The following is a 17,449-nucleotide window of genomic DNA, read 5'->3' as shown; positions in this document are numbered from 1 at the left end:
TGCACAAATTTATGGGCACATATAAATATTTCCTTTTTCCATCTCAGCTGTGCAATGGCAGTATGTAGCAGGGAGGTCAGGCAAACCACCGGGAATGGCAGCATCATAAAACACTGCTCCTCAATCTGCCACACACATCTGAGAGGACTCTTAGAATGGCTGTGTCATAGGTACTGCTTCACGACAGACAGGAACAGAGCACTCTCCTTGTTGGTCAGCCTGGTCTGTATGCAACTTGCAAAAAGTTTAATTTGTATTTCACTTACCCTTGAAGTAGAGAAATCAGGATGCTGTTTTTCACACCTTTAGTAGGAAGAATGTGAACTTTATTGGCCTCAGCAAAGAGGGAATGGGATTCTCCATTACAAGATTAGTAGGTGACTGGTACCTGAACCTCAGCACTGGGTGGTATATCAGCATTTCTGCTGAAAATGCTGTGTCCTCCTTGTACCTGTTGTGTACCTGAGGACGCAGCTGCCGCTCTCTCTGCTAGACCTGACCCGTGCCCTGTGGGACAAAACCAGCTGTTAGCAATGGTCATTCCAGCCTTTGGCCATGGTTCAAAGGGTGCTGAGTTCTGGCTGAGACTGAAGCTGGTCCCATGGTTTTCTCCCCCTCCCTGAGGCAGAACTGGAGGGTGGGTGGGAAATGGCCTCCACACAAAATGCAGTTTTGACCTGCAGTTCACCCGGGATAAGCCGTGTGTGCGCCCTACATACACTTAAAGCCCAAACATACCATTTGGTTTCTTGTCACTCCTGAAACCCAAAGCTGGTTATTTAAAAAAGCCCCAAACCTCTTTGATTTGGCCAAGCGCAGCCTGTCACTGAGAAAACTTGTCAGTTACCCCCACACACAGCCCAGAACCCAGAGGCGCGGGGCACAGCGAGCCATGCAAGAAGCTGACAAAGGCGGGTTTCTTTTCGGAGCAATACCAGACCTCGGGCGGGCTTGCGAAAGTGTCGGCAAGGCCCCGGGACCGGGCTGCCCTGAGGTGGCTGTGGCGGGAAGCTGAGGGAGGGAGGGAAGAGAAGGAGGGCGGCCCGGCAGCCCCCGGCCCCACCACAGCGCCCCCTGCCAGTCACGGCGGCAGCGCGCCCCCCCGGCCAGGCGCATTATGACCAATAAGCGTCCGCCACCGCCTGCCAGGGGGCGGGGCCACCCACTGGCATTTAAATAAAGCGGCGGTTCATTTGCATGCTGCCGAGATGGCCGGCCCTGGGATTGGCCGGCTCGGAGGCAGCCCCCACTGCCGGCCCCTGTGCCCACGGAGGGGGCGGGGCCATCCGGGAGAGGGGAGGGGACACGGGGCTTATTTGCATAACGGCCCGGCGCGTGCGACGGCGGGAGGCGGCGTTGGTGCCTGGAGCGGGTTCCGATTTTGAATCTAGGGCGGCGGTAGCAGCCGCGGGGCGGCGGGAGCGGTCGGCGGCCGCCGAGCGCTGAGGCAGGAGCCGCCGCAGGACGCCGGGGCACAGGTAACGCACCTTTCTCCTCCCCTGCCTGCCGGGGCGCGCGCGGTCGGGCAGACGCGGCGCTCTCCGCGGAGCGCTGCCCCGCGCGGCGGCGGCGGTGGCCGTGCGCATGCTCCGGGGCTGCAGCTTTTGCACACGCGCCGCTGCGCGCACTCCCCCACCCTGCCAGCCCGCGCGGCGCAGCGAGGCGCGCGCTGCATGGGAGCACGTGACGCGGCTCCAGTGCAGGCGGCGGCGCGCATGCGCTGTAGGGTTTTCCGCCCGGAGGTGGCAGCAGGTGGGGCCCGGGGTTGGCGCCGGCCTCCGCCCCCCCGCCGGTGGAAGGACCCCCGCGGTGGGGCACAAGGTGGGTCTGGTGTGGGGCTGGGCGCAGCCGGGGATCTCTGCGGTGTCCTGGAGGCGCAGGGAGCCGGGCAACGCCAGGCAGTGGTCAGATTGCCTTCTGTCTTGCGCATTCTGAGGTGAGGTGGAGGCGGCTCCTGCGGCCGCACCCGGCGGGTGTTTGGGTGGGACAGGGGCGCGTCCGGCCGCTTGGTGCCTCGAAAGGGCCTTTTCCTTACTCTCTGAATTGGAGGTGGCGTGGCTGGGTGGTGCTGTACGCAGCCAGTAGATACCCTCCTGTCAAACACAGCAGGGACTTGTTGAGTGTCGTGGTGGATAGGCCGTAGAAGCAACGAGAAAGCCGTTGCATTATCACGCTCAACAGCACACTGACAAACTTCAGATTAAAGCTTTTGAAGCGTATGGGCATGGTAATTTATTAGAAATGAGGCTGTTTCAGGAGGAAGGGGAGGAAAGGCCTAGTTGTGCGTTATTTATGTGATGTCATCAGTAGGCAAGGCCAGAGTCGCTACTCCAGGTTGTAGTGGAGGCCCATGTCAAACAAAATGGCAGAAGTTCTAGGAAGTATGTTCATGTAAAGAAGGTACATTTGAATTTAAGCATTTAAAATAATGAAACTTATTCATTTTTCAGTATTTCCTATTGTAATTTTGATGCGACACTGGGGGGCGTGTTAGAGGTTCTCAAGCATTTTTTTCTCTTACAGGTATATATATCCTTATTAGATCTTCTATTCCCTTATTAGACCTTCTATTCTTTGACAGATATCTAGTGGGAGTGCCTGCATCAGAGTACTTTGTTGCATAATAGTAATCTTGAAATAAATCTACATATTGTAATCTTGGTGTGACCTTTAACACAGACTTGTTGGATGGAAAAAATGGATGGAATTGTTGATGGAAAAATATTCCCTTAAACTAAAGGAGTGAAAAGTTCAACTTCTCTAGGCAACAGCCAGTAAGCTTAAAACTTCAGCCTTCATGCAGTCGCAGAAAAAAAACACTTGTACATTTTGTCAGATTATTTAACATGCTGTCTAACTGGCGGAAGTAAGAGTATGTTAATAAATACATTTGGTCAATATCCCAGATTGTACAATGAAATACCATATTTTTATGAATAAGTTTATTGGAATTTGCATCTGCAAGATCAGGATTTTCTATAAGCATGCTATTTGGCTCTTTTTTGTAAGGTAAACGATATTTTGGGCCATTATCTGTTATGCCAGTTTGTTCTAGTTTCAGTCATTACAGATATTAATATTTACTTTATGCTTAGTTTTTTTAAAAAATAGAAATATGGAGAATGTACTTTCTCCTTAAATCTGAAATTAATAAGGTAAATATGAACTCTGTACACAAGCAACAGGTATCAGTGACAGAAATATGTATGTTTTTCTGATTAGGAACTGTTTTGTGCAGTACTACAGGAAGGTATGAAGGCGAGTAATAACTTGACTATTAAGAATTCTTTAGAGTGGAAAAAAACTAACACAAAACCCACTGCTATTTGATATGTGATCTGGGATGGGTAATTGCTCAGTTTTCAGATCTGTGAAATGGGGCTAATGGTAGTTGTCAGGCCCATCATAAAATGAATTCACTAGTGATTGCATGAGGACTTACACAATTCGCGAATCATAACAACTAAACCCACTATTTATTCCTCAAGTTTGGTAATTATCTAATTATTTTATATACTTCAGAAGTGTTAAGTTCTTAAGTAGATAAAATCCAAAAAGGAACAATTTTGGGTAACAATACATTTTTTTTCGATAAATGCTAGATAATTCAAATACAGAAAAAATTGTTTTGTCACTGCTTATAACTGGCCCTTGTGAATTCTTTTTCAAAGAATCTCAAGCGATCTTCATGCCCTTATCTCTGTGGTCTTAGTTTACTAGACTTTGTATGTTGCTTGTTTTTTATCAGCTCCAATCTTGCTACCAGCTATAGCAGTGCTGAGCTGATGCTTCCTGTGATAACGTGGAACAGTATTGTGTTTTGCTGTATGAATTAATTTAACAAGACTATTTTGATTGTTGTGTAGGCCTGAAACTGGTCACACTTTGCAGAATTGATTCATAGAAGGATACAATATTTATATGCGTCAATTGAAATAGTCATTTTGGTGCTCTTATTAAGGGACCTCTTCATTCTCATTTCCTATCAGTTATGAGGTCTGTTTTCAATAAGATGTTAATCCGAATAGATATGCATGCATGCTGTACTCTGCTGTGTTTGCTGATACCCCTTGCTTTTGCTTGTATTGTTACGCCCATTTCACATATTTAGAAGCTCAACATTAACTGTAGCACGTTAGTTGCCCTGTAAAGGCTTCTTCAGTAATGCTTCCAGAACTTGGGGCATAAAGACAGGAAATGCAGTCTAATACAGACATGATGCTTTCCTCCCAGCATGGGAGGTGATCTGGCTAGCCAAGAGACTGAAAAACCTATGAATAAAAAAGTTTCATTTTTAAATACTGATTTTACAGAATCTGTTGCAAATAGAAATAGTTTACCTGTTAAACAATTTTTAAAAGCCTATTTTACTTACTGATTCCTAATTAGTAACAAGATTCTCATTTTCATTGTGTTTTATTGTGATTTTTGGGATAAGGTGTTTCTTTCTTTTACAGATGATAATTCCACTGTCAGGAATTTTATTTATGCCAAAAATCTCGAGGTTGTTCATGAAATGTAGATAGTAAGGCCTAAAGAGATACTTTGCCAGTTCTTTGTTCTTAAATAGTTTGCAAGTTGAATGCATTTTTTCTGCTTGCTCTCCACCTTGTGTTTCTCAATATTGTGTTCTAGTTATATGTTATGAGTTTATTTTGGAAATTAGTGCAGTGACACAGATGTACATCACAGTTTTTATAAGGGATATTAGATGAGGAAAATAAGTTGCAAGTTAATATAACTCATGATACATGAATGTAGGGTTGTTTGATTTTTTTTCTTTTTTTTGTCCCAAATATATTTTTATTTGATATTTATCTTAAATGCAGTGAAATCTGGAAGATTGTTAATGTTTTTCAGTTAAATCTGTGGCGGGACTCTTCAGTATGTGATGTTACTTTGAGAGGTTTACGTATACACACAGTGCAATTGGGAAGTCCTAAACTGGCCAACACAAATGATGCTTTTATGATGTATATTTGTAACTCTGGTATTTCAGTTATACTGATTGCACTATATGCCGTCCTGCCTGAAAAAAAGCTCTCTGGTTTCTATCATACTGTAAGAAACAATGTTTGTCAAGCAGCAGTGATTTTTCCAAATACAGCATGGAGAGTAAGATAAGGTTGTCATGTAGGGGTTTCTTCCTTTCTTTCTTTAAAAAAAAAACAACCACAAACCAACTAAACAAAACCAACCAAAATAACAAAACAAGCTAATAAAACTGGATTATTATTTTTTTTGACAGCTCATTAAGAAGCAGAGAGAAAATTAGGTTGTTCTCTAAAATGATCTCTGTAACCAGCTGTTCTTGATAAGTTGGACAGTTACAGAATGTCTCAATTTCTAAATAAAGTTTAGATGTGAATTGGGTAATACTTCGTATTAAAATTCCTGTAGCTCAGTCTTATTTTGGATGTTAAAGCCTGGTGACTGATCCCAAAGAATGTATGATTTTCTAGATTTGAGATTTCCAGTCAGGAGGTTCTGAAGCATAGGTTTTGTCAGCCTCTTGAATTCTGCTTATCTTTTAAAAGCAAAATTTTGCACGATGTTTTGGGATCTTAGTTTTCATTTGCTTGAGAAGACTTTGTGTATCATGTGCAGTGTGTTTAGGTGACTTACTTTTTTTTGTGTGTGAGGTTTTTTGTTACTTTTTTTCCTTCTTATTTCTGTACCAATGGGGGTCTGAAAATCCTTGAGTTCATATGTTCATATGCAACTTTAGTTGCATAATCTGGTTTTAATTAATATTCTAGTTCTTATCTCTGTTCTGTCTTGACCATTTGTGTGTCTATATAGATGCAAAAAGCCATTGCAAAATTAAGAGCAGAATTTTAGCTACACTGGAATGTTATTGTTTTTTATGTTTTCATTGAGATTGTTACTATTAAACAAAAAACAGAATGCTGTTAGTGAAAAAGAAATGACTGCATGAAACTTAAAAATGCATTAATAAGGTTATTAAATGGCACTTAAGAATTCCACTAATAAGACAAATGTGTTTAACACATACATCACAATTATCTTTTTTTGCTGAAGCAGAAAATTGCAAAACAGGTATGTAACAAAAATGTTTAACTGTGCCACAGCTCTACAAATATTAACAGAAATCTGCTCAGGTCTAGTATAGCAGTCCAGTTTTATGGCATCATTGCTTGTCAATTGTTCTATCCTTAGTGATTCTTGACTTTGGTTTTCAGTAAATTTGACAGAGTAGCAAGTATCAAAGATAATTAATTCCTGCAAATTTTGTGAAAACAAGCAGCTGGGGTGAGGAGAAGCCACCATTGTCCCCGGTGAGGTAACTTGGCAGTTACACATTGGTTTGGGGGGGATGACTTGCTGTCAGTCAGGACATAGGTATTATCTGTCAAAGCAGTATGGAGGCTGTCACATACGCAGCACAACATGCAGTTTTGGACTAGACATGTTTGTGCACTTGCTCACCCAGTGTGGTGAGACACCAATGATAACCTCAGGAAACTCTGATAAAAAATAGCAAGACAATGTTTATACATCTTCAGGAAAAGTGGTTTCATGAGTTGCATTGCTCACTCATTATCTTCTGTAGTACCACTGGCGTATACTTAGTAAAATTGCCAGTGTATTTAACAGCAAGTCTGGTCCCCCACTCTCGTTCCTTCCCCTCCCTCTCCTCTCCTCTTTTTTTTTTTTTTTTTTTTTTTTTTATTTTTGTTTTTTTTTTTACTGGGTTTCCATTAGTTTCCTTGTCTTTCCTCCCCCCCCCCTCCCCCCCCCTTTTTTTTTTTTTTTTTTTTTTTTTTTAGTAATGATTTCTTGGTGGTTTAGCTAAAGGTGTAATAGTAACTATGTGGTAATAAAAAAAAAGCCTGATCCTCAGTTGTATGTCAGCTTTCATCATATCTGTGGAGGAGTTTATGACACTATGTATGTGTATGTATATTCTGTAAATGCCCTTTATGTTCCTTTGGGATTTATGAATAACTTTAAAAAAAAAAGAAAAAAGCCGTGCCCTTTAAGATGTTTTATTTTGAGTTGTATGTGTTATAAATTACTAAAAACTGTACTTGTGAATTAGCAGCTCTTACTTCTTCCAGGAACAAATATCAAATCACGTGAGATCTTAGTAAATTAGATGTCCATTTGCAAAGTATTTTTTTAGCAATTTATTTTCTAAGATATTTAGGTAAACTAATAGAGCTTGTTTACTGTGCATAACTTGGATATTTTTAATACAAGAAAAATGTTTTTCTCTTGTGGATCCAATCTTGGAAAATGTGTTCAAGTGAATTCATGTACTAAAAGCACAAGTTTTATGAATGGGATGACTGTGGATATGTCAGGTAGCTGTATATTTGCTCCATCATTTTGTGCTGTCCTAAGCACTATCCTCCATTTCACAGTAGTGTAAAAAAACCCAACCAAACACCTGACATGAAAGAAAGTTCCTTCTACCTTTGCCTCCAACTTACAGCAGTTTTCCAAAGGGCATTTTAAAAAGATGTTGCATTCAAATTTTTTTTTAAGTCTTTCAAAATGTGTTTAGTAGCAGACTAGTGCATAAACAATACATTGAAATTTTCCTTTATTGGTCCTACCATCTAGTGGCTTGGAATTATGGGAAGACCTCAACTGTTGTGCAGACTTTGACTTTCTGAACTTTAGTCTTCTCTGTCTAATGATCATCATGGACTCTTTCTTTTCCCCAATAGTTTTAAGTGGTTCTATCTGTGAAGTTCTTGCAGTCCTAAGTGAGAGCTGACATGTTTCTTGAAGTCGGCCTACTGGCCTGTGTAAATACAGGAATAAAGGAGGGTTTCAGTAGATGGTCTATCAAGACTTCAATTTGCATGCATGCAAACAGTAGTAGTCTCTGAATTTCATCAGTGTAAGATGTTTTGTCCATTTAATGTTAACTAACATACAAAAACTCAACAAAACAAAGAACAACAAAAGAAGAGTAAATGAGAAAAGTGGACAAGATGTGGTTTGTACATAAGGAAGTGTGGATGTTATGTAGTAGGTTGGTTTGTAAGCACAGAATTTGAGCAAAACAAATTATTTATGCTTTGACTGCTTTTTTTTTTTTTTACCACCCTTGTAATGTGAAATGACATAAAATACCATCTGAAAGAGCAGAATTTTCTGCCTCCTTGATTTCTTTAGGGTAGGAGCCTTAGTATAAAGTCTGACTCTATGTAATGATATTTAAAAAAGAGAGGTGTGTGTGGAGTGATGTTATTTATACAGGACAACAATTAGAGAAATGAGAGGGTACCATTCTCTTGAATTTCTTGTTTGATGTTCATCAGAACGTTGGAAAATGGAAGCTCTGTTTTAAAATTTGACTTATGACTGAATAATTGAACTTGCTGAGATGATACTACAGCATGTTGGCATGTCATCAAAAGAGGGCAGAGTTAGGGTTGTTGGGAGTTTTTATTATGTATTCGAGGGAAATCTAAACCTAACCTAAAGGTTAAATTTAAATTCCATTGGGAATCTTTTTAAATGCCCAATTTTCTTGCTTATTTTTGATTTTTAGAGAACCTGTATAGATGCTACCGTAAGTAGCAGTAAGAAATTGCAGTCCCATGCTAATACAGGAATTCCACATTAGTGTAGGTTCACTTCAGTATTTCCTGGACCAAAGCATTTTCAGATGACTTATTTTACTCCTAATTTTGTGTTTAATTAAACATCAGGTTTTATTTTAAAATTAGTTTAACTATTATTTTTTAACATATTAACACACCTGTGGATGTTAACTGAAGTACATTGAACTCTTGTGAAAACGCATATGGTCTCTTACCATTCAGCTAGATTTTTTGCAACTAGGTGTCTGAATTAACATATCAGTACCTCTCCTGATCATGAAGCTTTCTGACAAGGTAAGACGATTGACTGCAGCAACTGGAATGTGACACGGGTTCTGTTTTCTCTGGCTCAGTGAAAATGTTCTCTGAAGTTTTTTTGCCAAGTAGCTATGCCTGTTCAAACCTATTTAAGTCATTGGGTTTCCGCATACCGAGCTGCAAGACTGAATGTCAGAGAAGGCAGTGTTATACAAGTGCAGCTCTTGGGTTCCGGATTAGAACCTCCCTAGGTTTTCCTTGGCTTCTAAGACTGGAGGTCAGAACTCACTTTTTGATGTCAGAATTTTGTAGGTGCCCTAAACATAGAACTCTTTTCTATTTAAAACATTGCTACTGTGGAGATCAAAGTGCGTGTGTATTTGTCATAAATGGAATGCTAAATTTGAAGTGTTACAAGTTACTGTAAATCCCTGTAAACTGACGGTGTTCTATGTTTGAAGTTCAGAGTAAGCAACGGGGGGTTGCTTATGTATCTTTTGAATTTGTTGTAAACTTAATTTTTTGAGTTAGCAATAGGTCTTGGTGAAGAAAAGCTACCATTTTAAATTAATTGTAATGAAGTTGTTCTTCAGTCTTCACAAATCTTTGAGAGACTTGTCTTTTGGGCGTTTGAACTTTAAGCATATTTTAATTTAGTTCTCTGAATCTGTGCAGCAGTATCAAAAACAATATAATCAATGTAGTTGTTTACATGTATGTAGCATGTGCTTTTTCTTGTGTTGCAAATCATGCTTTTCGTTTTGTCCCTATATTAGCCAGGTGGGCTATTTTGACACTTTTAAAGTTTGAAATAATAACTGTGGTGCTGATGAATGCATCAGACAACTACTGCTGGCATGATTAATCAGTCCTGAAATAACCAGCTACAGCTGGCAATCGACATGCACAGTTATGTAAGTTTAGGCATTTTCATAAAAGAAATAGATGGAGGGCATATTCTCCCACATTGTTTTGGGGGGGGCTTACTGTATTGGGCTAATTTTGGATCACGAAGATTCTTTTTTTGGTAGAAGATTAGGAGTAATTCAACATTAATTTCCTTCTGGATTTGGATTTTGTAGAAGAATTGTACATGATGAAGCGAGGCAGATAAAGAGGAGCTCCCTCCAGAACTGTTCTGCTGTTGCCTGGACAAGAGGACATGAATGGCATTAATAAACAATTAGAGAGGAACCTGCATTATATTTAGTTTTGCTTGCGTTAAAATTGTGTATTTGTTTGACAACCCCTCTTGTCCCCCCCATAGGTTCCCAAACCAGTTCTTTAGGAACAAACTACTTGGTACCGTTACAAAATTCCAGCCCAATTGCTGAAGGGATTCTATGTATGGTTCTTTCTTTGAATAACTTACACAACATACTGCATCTTTTATAAAGAATTTGAGCTTGATTTCTGCAAGCGCTGAAGTTCTGGAGTGTTCTTGGGTTTTTTGCTAGCTTCCTTACTTATAAAGTGAACTTCCCTTTTTCCCCCCCAGTAAAACTGTTTTATTACACAACTAACATTACATTATTTCAAAATAGGTAGTGCTGTGAAAAGGTATAGATCAGTTTCTTAAGCTTTTTTTTTTTTTTTTTTTTTTAAAAAACGAAAATGGGGCTCTTTTTTTGCTAGCTTCCTTACTTATAAAGTGAACTTCCCTTTTTCCCCCCCAGTAAAACTGTTTTATTACACAACTAACATTACATTATTTCAAAATAGGTAGTGCTGTGAAAAGGTATAGATCAGTTTCTTTTTTTTTTTTTTTTTTTTTTTTTAAAGACTGAAATGAGGCTGCTCTTGAAAAGTATTCCCTAATGTTTGTCAGTTCTATGCATGATCTGGCTCAGTATCTGTGGCTGTTAATATGTGACATGGATTCTGAACTGCCTGGAGTCGGGAGGGATTTGAAGTATGCAATACAAATCCTGGAGCACAGAGCTAGCAGGGCTGCACCTCGCTGGTTTTCTGGTTTATTTTAGTTTTCTCTTTACCAGTGGTGCTCTGAGTAGCTGCAGTGTTGCAGCCCTGCATTAACCATTTCCTGCCTGTCAAAAGAAACCAGTCCTCTGGCCCCCCTCTGCCTGTGCGGTTTGTTGCAGTGTGGCAAAGAGGGAGGTGCTTTGCTGTATAAATGTTTTTTATCCACTACTGAGTTGTCACTGAGTGGCTGGTCTTGAGTGCACATCGCAGCCATCTTAAATGACATTTTCAGTGCAGCTGAGACAGTGCAGTTCCAAAATGGCTGACGAAGTGCTCCTCATTGCAGCAGTTCAGCTTGGCTGTATGCAAATGAGCAGAGCTGTTGGCATCACATGCTTCAGACCTTAGAGGTAAGCACCAGCTCTGCTTTGCTGAAAAACAGTTTCAGGCTTTGTTTAGGCAAAATTAACTAATTCTAAGCTGTATGAAATAGCTTAAACTATTGTCCTTATTTTTGTCAACAGGAGGATATTTTTGGTGGGTCTTTTTTAGGTTTGGTGGGTTTTGGCTTTTTGTTTTCCTCCTCTCTCTCACTGAATTAATTTGTAGACCCGCTATCCTGTCTCAGTTACAGGGTAGATTGGGTGGGACAGGAGAGGTCAAAGGTCATACCCATATGTCTTGCTAATCAAATTATTTCATTTTGGCTTGATTCCTTATCAGGCCAAAGGAGCTCTCACTTTACGCTGTCCTTTCTCAAAAGCTTGCCTCATGGTTTAACTAAAACATAAAATAAGCTCTCTATAAACTTTGTCAAATTTTTGTAACCAAGTGGTTAGATGTACATTTCATTATCATATTATCAACTTGTAACTTTTTCCAATGGTAGATAAGAACTACAAAACCCGCCTAATTACATTAGAATAGCAATGATTATGTAAATGTTAACTATTTTGCAGGTAGCAGTTACTTGCTACTCAAGAATAACACTATAAATTCTGCAGAACTACTACAAATGATAGAATGAAAGTTTCAAGGTAAATTATTCTTTTCTTTCTTTTCCTTTTCAACTTCATTGAAATCTGAGTTTCAAAGCGTTAGAGGTTTCATGTGGCCTAGTCTTTCACTGTGTGTTTGTTACTGGTTGGTGGCCTAGTTATCTGTCAGGCTCAGCACTAGTTAAAAGGTAGGTGATAGATGTCAGTGTCCAGAAAAACAGTGCTCAGCTTTTTTCATTTAGGGAGGAAGATAAAGATGACATTTTTCCTCAAGACTCACTCATTTTCTGTCTGCCTCAAATACCTACTTAAGGCCCTTAAGGGATCTTAAGCTGGACACGAATTAATTTGAAAGTAATTAGTTCCTTGAAGTTCTCCAGAAACGTATCGGGAGCAGCAGAAGAGCTGGGTAACTTATCAGGATGTAGCTTATAGTATTTTCCTGTCAGGAATTGAAGTTAGTGCTAAGGATGTGAAAGTCAGTACTAAACACTTAAGACTAGTCGTCCCTCAGTATTTTTGTCCATTAATTTTGTGCTTTAACATACTCTGTAACAAAGCACTTGGTGATTAAACTGAATTAAGTTTTCAAATATCTGCTTCCGTAAATGATCTTCTACAGTTAATGACAATGCACTGTTTATAAAGAAACAAAGTATTCTGGGCAGATACTGCACATCAGGTTCTCAGTAGATGTGTTTTCTCTATGTTTACCATGTGCATTTGATACGACAAAATAAAACAATCGGTAAAATGCAGGATTTTAAGCTCAGGCTGATCGCTGAGTTCAGCTAAATCTGTAAGTAATGGGTCACAGGATTTTCCTGATACAGTATAAAAGATCAGTGGCAGGAAAAATGTGAATGTGTGGTCACAAGTGATGATGAAATGCAGGCAGGTAGGTAGGTTTATGACTTGTTTTATTGCTAGTGAAATTTTGCTTAGTGGATTTGATTTAAGGCAGAATTTAGTTCATAGTGGCTTTTCTTGACTGGGCAAGATAGTAAAGATCCCAAGAATATCTGGACACTTTAAAATGTCTGAAAACTTGGACAACAAATCCTACTTAAATGCATTTATCTTGATAAAATGGGAAGTTTTGCCGTACATTCACCTCATCTAATGAATGTAGATTAACAATGTAGTGATAATTCCTTCTTCCCATCCCCCAAACATAGTGTTTCTGGTTTTCTGCAAGATACTCTTTGAGTCAAGTCATCCTGACCCCAGTCTTATACATGATTACTGAGGTTTGTGTTTGTATGCTTTTCAGTTGGTTATTGTTGCTGATTAATTCCAGACCTCAGTAACTCATATTGTTCAAAGGAAGCAGAAACAATTCGTTCTTTATAATGAGATCACTGAACTCCCTCTTTGTGATCATTGAAGGAGCTGAAATTTTATGCCTAAAATGTACTTTACCATACGCATCCTGTGGTGGTTTTGTTGTTGGTTATTTTGGTCCCTTTTTTTTTTTAAAGGAGCATATGAAAATGTTCTAAAACAGTAGGCATGTAAAAATTGTCAAGTGCTGTTGTTGCTGTTGGTTTGGGGTTCTTTTGCTAACCCTGTTTTTAATGGGAACATGGAAAGGAAAAGTGTATTTTTTGACGTTCACTGTAAGGAGTGGTTCTTCACACGTGCTACATTTGAGTAAAATATTGAACGTTCACCCGATGTCTGTCATACAGTCCTTTTTGTGCTGTTTTTGTTGCCCATGTTTTTTTCTGTGAGCTGAGTAAACTTACTCCCATTTTACAGAAAAGGCAAGAAGAGATTGTCAGAGTTCAGAGGAAAGCTCTTGTCTCAGGGTCTTCCCTTTGGTTTTGGTTTACTTTGGTCTCTAACAGGTTGTTTTGAAAACAGTATCGTTCTTGGAAGTGCTGTACAAAATAACTGGCCCAGCAGGGAGCTGTAGCATTTTGTTGCAGTGAGCTGGGTGGGTGGTGTGGTTTGGGGTTTTTTGTGGTTTTTTCTTTTGGTTGGTTTTCTTTTTTTCTTTCCTGAAGTGAGTGTTGGAATGCATGAAGTGTGGTAGGTTTTGAAACCTGTGCTGCGTATGGAACACATCACTGTTTCCAGAAGTCCAAGTACGCTGTCATGTTTGCTGCACAGTAGTACCGGTAGCTGACAGCACGATCTCTTCTCTCTTCCCTCCTGTGGTGTTAATAGTTTGTTCTTTGGTAGTCAAAAAGAAAATAAAAAGCACCAATTTACCTGCATGGGAACAAGGCACTTCACTGAACGCTAAAAAAAACAAGATATGCTTTTATTAAATATATAAATTAGAGGTTTTTTGAGTTAGAAATAGTTGCGTATAATCAATTAACAACTTGAACTGAATTGATTGCTATACATTTTTAATACAAGATGCATTGTCAGATTCTGCTCAGTGTTCTTGCGTCTGCATTTTCTAGACTTCTCAGACCTGCTGCATTCTAGAACAATTAGTTTTGTACTGCTGATGGGTAAACTTGAAGGATGGGCTTTCAGAAATAAGTAAATTGCTAGTAGGATAGCAGTCCCAAATACACATGCCTTTCAAAGAGAAATACCTAACAATAGCTTACTCTGAAAGGGAGTACAGATTCACTTTTTTTTTTCAGTTCATTTTTTTGTAAATGGTGTATTTGATTCTACTTAATTTTCATTTGTGCTCCAACTATTTGGTAGTTTTTCATTATTAAATCACACTTGCTTGGAACCATTCTAACATGGCTTGATTAGTTTTTATGTCCCTCTTAGAATTGTCTCAATTTGCACAGCTGCATCTTCTATTTTGGTAGATATTTTGGGAGCAAATGAATTCAGGCAGGATTTGAAACAAACTGGAATGGACTGCTGAAATGAACGCAATACATAATGCATGCAAATCATGTTCAACCAGCTGAGTTGTTTGGTTCTTTAGGTACTAGAAAGAAATGGTTACCAAGCATTTAGAGCTGTTTTGAATCTTAAGTGTTTAATCACATTATGACTATTATTAAACAGTTAAATTGGACCTTTATTTTTAGCTGTAAACTTCACTTTATTTTTCTCAAGAATGTAGTATCTTTGAAGGAATTATGAGTAAGGCAAATGTTAATATTTTTTTTTTCTGCATCATCTCAATTTGCCGGTTAAGTTCTGTCAGATTCTCAGTGTTTGTTTAGTAAATGACAAAATTCTTCATATAAACTTAAGTGAGCAAAATGTGTTTGTTCTCAAGTTCATCAGGAGTCAGTCTGAGTATTTTCCCTTTCTAAAAGACAGGGAGTGCAATGTTAGATGCTGTTTCTGCCTGGAAGTTGCCTATTTTAGACATTTCTCACCCTTTTTCTACAGTAGAAAAATGGATACAACTAGTGTCAGTCCTTCCTTCCCCTGCACCCACTTCCCTTTCCTGCCTTCCCTGCTCCTTCCGTTGGCATAGGCTTCTGCTTGTAAAATACCTTGAAATAAACCACACTGGTTAAGGTAATGGGTTGATAGACAGTTCTCTACTTAAGAAATGAACATTTTATGTGCTCTTCAAAGACCAACATGAGAAGAACTTGGGAACTACCAAACTTCTGCCTGCCTTACTATAGTAATTTGTTTCAGGCTTTGGAGAAGAGACAAAGTGGGAGGAGAAATGGGCGTTTTGGATGGTGTATGTGTGTTGCCTACAGAAGGCCCAGGGCCTTTTCATTTTCTTTTGCTCTGTGGTGGGATTTTTTTTGTTGTTTTTTAGATCAAGCTCCTAGTGACAGATTTCATCATGGTTTTTTTATTTCTAGACAATACTGTGTCAATATAGTTTCATATCTAAAATTGTGTCTGAATCGGGCAAGTCATTTTGCGGCAGCCTTTTTTCGGGCTTTCTATTCTGAGATGAATCAATGGCGTTTAAAATTTGAGGATGTTGTCTTTGATAGATACCAACTGAAACCCTACAGCTAGTGGTAGTAATTTCAAACGCAAATGGTTTTTTTTCTTTTGACTGTTAACATCAGCTCCTTAAGGTCGCTTTTGAGGAGAGTCTAGAAAATTGCGTGTGTGTTGGGAGGACGGGGAGTCCTGTTAACTGGTTTGGAGAAGGCAAAGTCATAAAGGTCTCTGGTGTTTGCGCTAAAGGTGGGGAAAGGCCGACAGGCGTTCTGACTCTTTCTGGAGAACATAAGGGGAGTATGTGCTGTTTATTTTCCAGGCTAAACCCTTAAACACATCCCCCCCAAAAAAACCCAAAATCACCGATAACAAGTCCCCTAAAAAACAGAAACAAAAAGCCCCCACCCAGATATCCCGTTTTGGAAGGGGCTAAAGCGCTGCCCGTGCTCGTTCCCCGGGCCGGCCGCTGCTGCCGTTGGTCGGGAGCTTACGGAGGCCCGCCGGCCCCTCACCTCCCCGGCAGCCCCCCGTGCCCTCTGCCACTCCCCCCCCGTGCCTTTCTAACTGCTAAACCGACTGCTCCTCCTCTCCCTGAGAAGTATTCTGCCTCTGAAAACGAGCTATTGGTGCGGGAAGGAGGGAGGCGGGCGCAGCCGAGGGGGTGTGTGTGGCTCCGCCGGAACGTTCTGGAAGCGGGGTGGTGCCTCCCCCAGACGGCAGATGGAGGAGAGCTCGCTCGCGGGGCTGACGGCAAGCTCTGGCCTGGAGTTCCCTGAGCGGACTGGAGCCGAGAGCAGAAAATGCTCCGAGTAAAGGCTCTTATTTTGCAGTGTCTGTTTTACTGTATTGAGAGTCGTGCTATTATTCTGGCATTTGTGCGCAAGGCTGTGAAGCTGGCCGGGGGCGGGGGGGGCAGCTGTGTGTGGGAAACACAGGGGTTTTTTCGGTGCCTTTTTTAAAGCAGCATTGGTGCCCTTTGTTTTTAAGCTTGGAGGCTGTTTGCCTGATGATTCATTCTGCAAATGGCAACAGCATCACTGGAAAACGTATATTCTGCATAGCGCTTAAATGTGCTAACGTACACAAATCTGAATGATAAAGGATTCACGTGACATAAAAGAAGAGCAGTACTAGATCACTTGTATAGTTAATGAGTGTCATTTTAATGTGACAGGCATTCTGGAAAATTTTTTTTTTTTCCTTACACATTGCTTAATGCTTTTGGATACAACAGCTGAGGATGAATTGTAACAACCATTTAAAAGTAATTTGCATTACTAAATACTTTCAGACACAAAAATCTGTAATTTTTTTGACGTTACAGATGAGTAAATTGCATTACACTCGAATAACCTAGAACCAGCTATACAGCAAATTACACTTACAGTGGGAAAGAGGAAGCATAATGTAACTTATCTATATATAACCTTGATACTTCTGGCATTGTAAAGAGGAACAATGCAGGAACTAGAAGAGGCCCGTGGTGCAAAGCAAGCTCTTCTGGTCCTGAGGCGCTCTGCCTGTGCCTGCTGGCATTGACAGGCATTGCTGTCTCCATCATTTTCCTTTTCCACTAAATGGTGCCAAGCTGCAACTGCAGCAGTGCTGCTGGATGTGTACTTAGCCAAACACTGCTGGGGATTTATTTTGTTTAGAGTTTCAGGAATTCATGTCTGTAGTCAGTATAATGGATGGCATATTTATTTGCATTGAGTTGTTTCATGCTCTAAGAGTTTCTTGTAAGGTAGCAAGTGAGGGGGGAAAGGTATTGGCGAAATGATTAATCTTTTACATATGCACGCTCACTAGTAAGCAAAGCCTGGCGCTTCCCTCCCCTCT

General features: G+C 40.2%; 1 protein-coding gene across 5 annotated transcripts in view; it reads left to right on the top strand.

Moving 5' to 3' along the window:
- The first annotated feature begins 1,340 nt into the window (after window positions 1–1,340).
- Window positions 1,341–17,449, top strand: part of ATF7IP (activating transcription factor 7 interacting protein) — a 104,264-nt gene continuing 88,155 nt past the window's right edge. The window contains exons 1-2 of one of the 5 annotated variants that reach the window (XM_014963590.1): window positions 11,075–11,173; window positions 11,723–11,800. In XM_014963590.1, coding sequence (XP_014819076.1) covers window positions 11,787–11,800 — 14 coding nt within the window. In that variant the 5' untranslated portion in view covers window positions 11,075–11,173; window positions 11,723–11,786. Of the gene's footprint in view, window positions 1,479–1,703; window positions 1,822–11,074; window positions 11,174–11,722; window positions 11,801–17,449 lie in introns of those variants that run through there. The other 4 variants (XM_014963588.1, XM_014963589.1, XM_014963583.1 and 1 more) reach the window with 4 other exon arrangements.

The sequence above is a fragment of the Calidris pugnax genome, unplaced genomic scaffold, assembly GCF_001431845.1.
Source record: "Calidris pugnax isolate Ruff unplaced genomic scaffold, ASM143184v1 scaffold44, whole genome shotgun sequence".
Lineage (NCBI taxonomy): Eukaryota > Metazoa > Chordata > Aves > Charadriiformes > Scolopacidae > Calidris > Calidris pugnax.
The sequence above is the reverse complement of the archived record's forward strand: the minus strand, read 5'-3'. Positions and strand labels throughout refer to the sequence as shown.